The 10,000-nt window shown below is 34.6% G+C and overlaps 1 protein-coding gene across 3 annotated transcripts in view; it reads right to left on the bottom strand.

Moving 5' to 3' along the window:
- LOC135219422 (uncharacterized) overlaps positions 1-10,000 on the bottom strand; it is a 286,479-nt gene that overhangs the window by 81,822 nt on the left and 194,657 nt on the right. For all 3 annotated transcript variants that reach the window (XM_064256193.1, XM_064256191.1, XM_064256192.1), the window contains exon 4: positions 9,254-9,424. In XM_064256193.1, the coding sequence (XP_064112263.1) occupies positions 9,254-9,424 (171 nt within the window). The remainder of the gene's footprint in view (positions 1-9,253; positions 9,425-10,000) is intronic.

Genomic DNA, 10,000 nt, shown 5'->3' with positions numbered 1-10,000 from the left:
TGAAAATTACCTTTCCATTTCACTTGTAAGGATAACTCCTCTTTCTTACTGAGATGAGAGAATTTTTATGGTAAATGCACGTGTTTATTTTATTTTCAAATAATAATAATAATAATAGAAATAGTAATAATATGATAACTAATTTCAAATGAAAATTCTTCCCTTCGTCTTTTTCTGTATCAATTTCCCTACCTCATAACTCCAGTGACGCTCAGAGCTGGGAAAGTAACAATGCCATACAATGGTCAACGAATTTAAGGGTTTTATGTAATCTTTCTCTCTCTCTCTCTCTCGTAGTAGCCATCTTGCTTGGTGAGACGTACCCGCGTGAAGTCAGATTAATCAACAGATATCACAAGTTTAACATACGACTAGAATTTGAGAAATATCTAGAAGTGTTCGTGAACTATCGGTGATAAGATTAGTGTGAAAATAGTAGGATAAAGCGTCTTCTAAGTTAGTTTATCAAGTGTAATACTGTAAATCAGAACAAGATGGCAGTAAGTTCCAACTGCGGGAAGAAGTGGCGTAATTTAGCTTGCTTGGCGGATTCGCAATACGATGAGGTAGCAGGAAGGGAACTGGCATTTCTCATCTATGAAATCAGCAACAGTCCTAACCAAAAAGATACAAAAGCATTCATAGATATATTAGAAGGATATAATCCTTCAAACTGGAACAAATCTAATGAAAACATCTTGAAAATAATTGAAGAAGTTCCAAATAAAATCCAAGTGGTAAAGAGACTCATAAAGAAAATATACATAAACCAACATATTCCGACAAAGAAAATGAATAAGGTGAATCTTGTGAATATCCTAATTGATGCATTAGGAAAAAAGAATGCCAAAAGCATGCAAACTGTGTAAGGTTTGGTATAACATAGTCAATCCACAAAACCTAATCAGAAATGTGCTGCATGCAACATTCTGACCCATCCACAGTGTGCTGAGGTAATGCAAGATTTGAGAAAAGATACAAGAATTTTTTGTTCAACATGTCTATCATGGATAGACAATGTTATTAAATCAAGATTGAATGTACAAATAGTTGAGGATGAAGAAGAAGAGGAAGAGGAAGAAGAAGAAGAAGAAGAGGAAAACGGAAGAGAAGTAAACAAAAATGAAATGACAGAAAAAAATAAGGAAAACAAAGAACAAGATAAAAGTATGGATGCAGAGATACTCATTGATACTACATATGAGGCAATAAAGCAGCAATACTACGAAGAAATAAATTACGATATGACAACAGAAAAGCAAATCCCGAAGAGGCTCTACCCAGATCTACACAATGACGGGAAAGAGGAAAAAATAGACAAGAAAGACAAAATCTGCAACATTTTGAAAAGAGGGAATTGCAGATTTGGAGAAAAATGTTACTACAAACATCCTAAGGTATGTCAAAACTATGAAATATATGGTAAATGTGCATACCTAGATGGCTATGGGGAAGGATGAAATTTGCAGAGATCTGCATCCAAAAATATGTAAAAAACCTAAAAGAAGGAAAAGGATGTAAGTTCGACAAAAAATGCAAATATATGCACCCTGTAGCCATGAATCATAATCAAATAAATAACCAACCAAGTAATAAAATCCAAAATAAGAAAGAAACAAATAAAGAGAGAAATCAAGAATATCAGGTAAAAGAGAAAAGCAACCACCAATGAGATAGCAGAGGTCGAAAAAAATTTCAAAGCAAAAAATTCAAAGCATCAGCTCCAAAATTCTACTCAAGAGATAATAACGTATTTATTATGCAAGAGGATATTGCAGAAAACGGAGAAAAATTGCAGATTCAAGACACAAAATGAATAATTATGATGAAGGAAGATCAAATATTATGGAAAAGTTGGATTTTTTAATGTCAGAATTTCTGGAAATGAAAAAAAGAACAACATACCAGAACAGGGAAAGAGACATGGGAAAAATCCTTATTACTACCATTATTAAATGAAAGGAGAAAACAAACTCGCAAACCATCATAGTGATGAATGCGCAGGGTTTAGCTACGAGTAACTCAAAAAGAAAAAATAGAGTACTTAGAAGAACTAACCCAAAATGAAAAAAAAGAAAATAGATATAAGAATATAAGTGAACCTGGTATTCCCAAGAGACTGGGAATGATGATCAAATAAAAGGGTTCCAAACTTATAGATCAGATAGAAAAAATAGGAATCAAGGGGGAACCGCAATATATGGGAAAGACAAAAAACAAGGAAAAATATATGAGAAAATATAGTAACTCAGAATGTGAAACTAATAGCGGTAGAATTTGAATCTGAAAAATTAATGAACATAGTAATATATAGACCTCCTAATACTAAAGAGTTTGACTTAATAACTGAAAAATTGGATGATATATGTAGAAATCACAAGGACTGGGACTATTCTCCTATCTGTGACTTCAACTTTCCTTTCGTAGAATGGAAAGAACGAATAGGAGATTGTGGTTGTACTTATAACATAATAAAAAAGAGAGTAATAGTAGTGCAGAAGATAAGAGGCAATTTGAAAAGCTATTAGATATGCTACTAGAATACAACATTCAACAAATAAACCACCTGCCAACAAGAAGGAAAATACTTTTAGACCTAGTATTTGTGAACGAGATGAATTATGTTAAAGAAATAATAGTTATAATGCGAGTATTTCAGACCATAATGTCATAGAATTAACAGTTCATTCCAAAAGCAAGTGAAAAATAGAGATAAGCAAGAAATGAAAAAAGTGGGAAGGATATGGAAAATACAACTTCTACAGTAAAAATATAAAATGGTCAGAAATTAATGAAGAATTAAACAAAGATTGGGATAACATTTTCGTAAGTGATGACATAAGGGTAAATTCGGAGATATTATATAAAATATTGGAGAAAATAGTGGATAAATATATACCGAAGAAGAAAAGTAAACATCATTCATGCATACCAAGAGACAGAAGGATCTTGTTCCAGAAAACAGAAGTGGAAAAAAGGTCTTGCAAAAGAAAAAAAAGGCATGGAAAAGTTATAGAACTAAAAAGTAAGATAGAAAATGCAGAACAAAAGATTATACAATCAAAAGAAAATGAAAAACGGGACTTGGAAGAAAAAACCCTATTAAATATCAAGCAAAACCCCAAACTATTATACTCATATGCGAAGAAGATGAATAAAAGAAGAATAGAAATAGGCCCTCTGAGAATTGAAGGGAGATTAACGAATGAAAAAAAAAAAAAAAGGAAATTTGCAACATACTGGCAGAATGATATAAGAGAGAATTCACCCCTAGAATAGATAATGAAGATAATGATATAGAAGGGACGAAAATAGTGAAGATATTTAGCTGACATAGAAATTAATGAAGCTGATATTGTGCAGGCAATTAATGAAATTAAAAATGGAGCTGCTGCAGGGCCGGATGGAGTCCCTGCTATTTTGTTAAAGAAAGTAGTTCATTCTATCGCAAAGCCACTTGCAATATTATTAAGACAAAGTGTAGATACAGGCAAGATTTATGATGAGCACAAATTTAGCATATACACCCCTACTTTCAAAAGTGGATCAAGACTGAGGCAAGTAATTATAGGCCTGTGAGTCTACATCACATATTATGAAAGTGTATGAAAGGGTAATGAAGAAAAATATTATGAAACACTCAATAAAAATAATTCGTTAATATAGGACAACACGGTTTCGTACCCGGAAAAAAGTACACAAACCCAACTGTTAGTCCACCGTGAGAACATATTCAAAAATATGAAAAGCGGAAATGAAACAGATGTGGTTTATCTAGACTTTGCAAAAGCTTTTGACAAAGTAGACCATAATATATTAGCAAAGAAAATTAGAAAACACAATATCGTAGATAAAGTAGGAAGATGGTTAAAAGAATTTTTACACAACAGAAAACAGATAGTTATTGCAAACGATGAGAAATCGGATGAAACCAAGGTAATATCCGGTGTGCCACAAGGTACGGTGCTAGCTGCAATATTGTTTGTTATTATGATTGAAGACATAGACAGTAATGTTAAGGATTCGGTAGAGAGTAGTTTCGCTGATGACACAAGAATAAGTAGAGAAATTACTTGTGATGAAGATAGGAACGCTCTACAAAGAGACCTTAACAAAGTATATGATTGGGCAGAGGAAAATAGGATGGTATTTAACTCTGATAAATTTGAATCAAAAATTATTATGGAGACAGAGAAGGAAAGCTATATGCATATAGGGGACCTAATAATGAGACAATCACAAATAAGGAAGCAGTTAAAGACCTTGGTGTGATGATGAATAGGAAACATGTTATGCAATGATCAAATAGCAATTCTGTTGGCAAAATGTAAAGCAAAAATGGGAATGTTGTTACGGCACTTCAAAACAAGAAAAGCTGAACACATGATTATGCTTTATAAAACATATGTTCGTAGTCCACTTGAATATTGCAATATGATATGGTACCCACACTACCAAAAGGATATTGCACAAATAGAGAGTGTACAAAGGTCCTTTACAGCTAGAATAGAAGAAGTTAGGGACCTAGACTACTGGGAAAGACTACAATCTTAAAATTATATAGTCTAGAAAAAAAGGAGAAGAGAACGCTACATGATAATTCAGGCATGGAAACAGATAGAAGGAAGGAAATAAACAGAAAATATCATGGAACTAAAAATATCAGAAAGAGCAAGCAGAGGTAGATTAATAGTGCCCAAAACTATACCAGGAAAAATAAGGAAAGCACACAGGACATTAATCCACTACGCACCAGCATCGGATAATGCAGCGGGGGGTCTATTCAATGCGTTGCCAGCTCATCTGAGGAATATATCAGGAGTGAGCGTAGATGTGTTTAAGAATAAGCTCGACAAATATCTAAACTGCATCCCAGACCATCCAAGATTGGAAGATGCAAAATATACCGGAAGATGTACTAGCAACTCTCTGGTAGACATTAGAGGCGCCTCACACTGAGGGACCTGGGGCAACCCGAACGAACTGTAAGGTCTGTAAGGTAAGGTCTCTCTCTCTCACCACAAGATACTTGTCATACATTTGGTGTTTCTATTTCTTCCTTTTATCTCTCTCGCTCTCAGCTAAAGAATTGATAGACAGACAAATATAATTGCACAGTCCTCTCTTTCTCTCTTCTCTGGAGAAATATATGTATTTATGGGAGGGGAAAAAAGTTGCCTACAGTCGTTCATTTCAATCTATTGAAACCGTAAGGAGTTATTCTCTCTCTCTCTCTCCTCTCTCTCTCTCTCTCTCTCTCTCTCTCTCTGCTATTGGCTGTTTATATATTTCTAATGGTAAAATGTTTAAGATGACTTTAAAATGATATTAATAATACCAATTCAATGGAATATTTGATGTAGGATAATACTTTAAGTAGACATTTGGTATTTGTGATTTCACATACAATAGTTTCCTTTGTAAAAAGAAAATGGATGTCTCAAATAGTAACAGTATGAAAGAAAACGTGCATGACTGAATATTATGGGGGGACTGAATTATTTTTCACCATACGTACTAAGTCATGCAGTACGTTACATAGTATGTATTTATGTATAACCATAAAATGTAAGATTTATTTAAAATAGTATTAATAATATTTCAAAGATTAATATGAACTATAATAGGATATTTTATGTATATTTGATGAAGGATGGTCTTTTTAGGGATACTTTGGTGTTTGCATGTTCAGGATATTAGTTTATGAGCATTTTTAGAGTGGGCTTCCAAACATTCACGGATTCTAACTATTCGCGGCGGCGGGGGGGGGGGGGGGGGGTGTGTGTGTGTGTTTGTTGTGTGTTTGTGTGTGTGTGTGTGTGGTGTGTGTGGTGTGTGTGTGTTGTGTGTTGGTCTGGTACGGCATCCCCCGCGAATACGGGGTGACCACTGTATACACATCTATATATACAATGTTCCTCCATATTTGCAGGGGATGTGTACCAGACACCCCCGTGAATGATTAAAACCCACAAATAGTTAGAACCACCACTAAAAATGCTTATAACTGCCTATCTTGAAAGTTCAGATACCAAATGTATACCTTAAATAACATCCTACTTCAAATATAACTAAAATTACTAACCTATTACTGTATTAATCCTTGAGGTTATATTATTAATATAATTTTAAAGTCATCTGAGAGAGAGAGAGAGAGAGAGAGAGAGAGAGAGAGAGAGAGAGAGAGAGAGAGAGAGAGAGAGAGAGAGAGAATAACTCCTAGACTCCGACTCCTTCCCCTCCGCCAATACGTATATCAAACTGTCATTTACTCCCCCTTTCCCCTTCCTCCAAGTGGATAAAATGACTGGGAATCGCTATTCTTTATTAATCTGATCAATATTTGAAAATTAGTTATAAGGTAAATAATTTATTTATATTACAAAAATAAACATATGTAAGTGAGAGAGACTTAAAAATACTATCACATATGAATTTTGAAACTAGTAATTATTATTATTATTGTTATTATTATTATGTGAAAATATTAACCCTTAAACGCCTATTGGACGTATTTTATGTCAACGAAAGAGATAGAGAGGAATCGCCATCTCCACAAAACTGGTGTAGTATAGGCTAGGCTAGGAGCCAAAACACACTACTCGCGTATAACATAGAGAATAATAGTACGTACGAAGGGGAACCAACACGGTCCTGAGGGACTGAGGACAAAAAGGAGACCACCAAAGCCTAGAATAACGAAATATAAACATACAACAAGAGACCTCAGAGTACGTCAGGAGTGAGTTAGGGCCTACGACGTAGGGATAAAATTTGTAAAACCAAAGCTCCAAAAAACGACAGGAGCTAGAATAATGATGGGGTATACATAAACGGTAGTCTAAACAGTGAGGTAAATATCATCATAAAATAACAATGAGAAAAAACGCACGCGGCGAATGATGCACCCAAAATGGCAGATGTAAAAGGAGCGTCACCCCGGTTCGCGAAAACTAAGTGGTCAAATAATGGCTAAAAAGGGATGCATTGTGCCCTCACGAGATACAAAAACGAAAAATGGAATACTCAACTTAGATGAAGCAGCTTGGGGTTCTGGGGCAAACATGGCTTCGTCAAAAACACAGGAAGAGGGCAGCGAGAAAAACACGTGCGGTCACTGTAGCGTGCTAATACAGGAATGAAGCCTTCGGGCGGGAGTTGTAGTAGTAGCGAGCGGAAGGTAGACGTATTGTAGTCCTTGTAACGGCACCTACCTAGAGAGGGGTGTTGAAGGGAATCTTCTAATTGATAAAAAACCTGTGGTAGTGGCTTCCACTTGCCCCTGTTTATACCGACACCCTATGGGTGAGCGAGCTGAAGGTAGTAACTTCAGCATTCCTTTTAGCTTTTTCACTGGTATATTTAGCATCTATTTATACCTAGAAATGCGTGCTAAAGGAGCATTTCACCGGGCGAATGAGGTCTTCCCCAGAAATAGATTTTTCCTTTGTCAAAATCCCTCAAAATCTCTAGCACAATATTTCGATTTATGGTGATTTTTGAAAAAAACTTTTACCTTCCCTCCGCGCATGTATTCTTCGCCGCAAATCTCCAAAATGCTTACAACACATTCTTGTAGTATTTGCTCAGTTTCATATTAGCCGTTATATAGTTTTATATATGAAAATGTCCCCAATTTCATGAACACAAAAAAAATAATTGAAGGTCGTAGCTTTTCTTATTTTCAAAATATTTGCATGTAAATCACGATAAATAGAAAAAAATCAACGTTCAGTCAACACTGACTCGACCGAAATGGTCGAAAAACGCAATTGTATGCTAAAACTCTTACAGTCTAGTAATATTCAATCATTTATCTTCATTTTGAAACAAATTTGAAGTCTCTAGCACAATATTTCGATTTATGGTGAATTTTTGAAAAAAAACTTTTCCTTTCCCTCCGCGCGCGGATTCTCCACCCCAAATCTCCAAAATGCTTACGTCATATTCTTGTAATATTTGCTCTGTTTCATATTAGCCGTTATATAGTTTTATATATGAAAATGTGCGCAATTTCATGTAGAATACAACAAAAAATAATTGAAGGTCGTAGCTTTTCTTATTTTAGAAATATTTGCATATAAATCACGATAAATAGAAAAAAATCGATGTTCGGTCAACTTTGACTCAACCGAAATGGTCGAAAAACGCAATTGTAAGCTAAAACTCTTACAGTCTAGTAATATTCAATCATTTATCTTCATTTTGAAACAAATTTGAAGTCTCTAGCACAATATTTTGATTTATGGTGAATTTTTGAATAAAACTTTTCCTTTCCCTCCACGCGCGGATTCTCCACCGCAAATCTCCGAAATGCTTACTTCGCATTCTCGTAATATTTGCTCTGTTTCATAGTTTTATATATGAAAATGTGTGCAATTTCATGTAGAATATAAAAAAAATAATTGAAGGTCGTAGCTTTTCTCATTTTCGAAATATTTGCATATAAATCACGATAAATAGAAAAAATTTACCATCGGTCAACTTTGACTCGACCGAAATGGTAAAAAAACGCAATTGTAAGCTGAAACTCTTACAGTCTAGTAATATTCAATCATTTATCTTCATTTTGAAACAAATTCGAAGTCTAGCACAATATTTCGATTTATGACAAATTTTTGAAAAAAAACTTTTTCCTCCTCTCTGCGCGCGGATTCTACGCCGCAAATCTCCGAAATGCTTACTTCGCATTCTCGTAATATTTGCCCCGTTTCATATTAGCCGTTTCATAGTTTTATATATGAAAATGTGTGCAATTTCATGTAAAATACAACTAAAAATAATTGAAGGTTGTAGCTTTTCTTATTTTCGAAATATTTGCATATAAATCAAGATATATAGAAAAAAATCTACGTTCGGTCAACTTTGACTCTACCGAAATATATGTGAATGAACAAATTCCAGTGCTTACAATAACTCCCGCAAAAAAATGGCCAAGGAACGCCTTTACATAGAGGTATGATGTGACAGATGCTGACCAATAGGAGAGCAGGATCTTATGGCGGTGACTAGCATCAGGAACCAATGGGAGAGCGGGAGGATGGTGGCGGGTCTACTCAGTTGGCAGCGCGAGAGTTTTAAAATTGTTCTCGGCGGTCCGGGAGAATCTTAGACGTTACCCTTTCACAACCTGAATTATTTTCGTATACCAAAGCAAAAAAATCTTCGCCTTTGCTTTCATAACTTGGATTTTTCGTAAGTAGGGATTTCATATGTCGAGGTTCCACTGTACATGGGAGCAAAAACAACTTACATTAGATGACTGTGAGAGAGATGTTGCTGGATATGTAGTTTTGACATCAGGATCAGTGCACTTATTAGGTGGTTCATCAACCACTGCATTGCAGCAGCTTTCTTCTGAAAATGCTAAGTCACGCAATACTATTGTGTTTTCTCGAGACAGAAAATCATCATCTTGCTGGGGCTGCAAATGAAAAAAAAAAAGTGGATGTTATAATTACAGAAGAATGTTGAAGCAAAATACAATATCCTTAAGTTATATGATCCCTGAAGCTCTACAAATAATATTCACAATACTAATTAACTATTTGTCATCCTGTGTTTCTTACAAAAAATACTCTTGTAGAGAATTTACCATCGTTAACGCAACAAATGATTGTCAATATAAAATCCAGAAGTTGCCTTGACTTACATTCATTTACTGTATATAAATATGGAAACCAAAGAAAACTTGTAAATCTATGTTTTTATAAAAGATGAGCGAGTCTTACTAGGTATACCAAGTAATTTACATAGATGGTAATAATACTGTATAAAGAAATCATTCACCTTAAACAGTGGCATCAAATAAATACGTAAGTACCTAATGACTTCACAAAGAGAAGTCACAGAATGCCAACAGTTAAATAGGAGCATGAAGTAGAAATATAATGCAGGCTACCATACACAAATAGATCCTAGCAAGGTGGTTTAAAATATGTATATTTTAATGCCACAAGATTTTTTTATTTTGCTTTGTATGCATAATATTAAAGCATTT

This window comes from Macrobrachium nipponense, chromosome 1, assembly GCF_015104395.2.
Source record: "Macrobrachium nipponense isolate FS-2020 chromosome 1, ASM1510439v2, whole genome shotgun sequence".
Lineage (NCBI taxonomy): Eukaryota > Metazoa > Arthropoda > Malacostraca > Decapoda > Palaemonidae > Macrobrachium > Macrobrachium nipponense.
The sequence above is the reverse complement of the archived record's forward strand: the minus strand, read 5'-3'. Positions and strand labels throughout refer to the sequence as shown.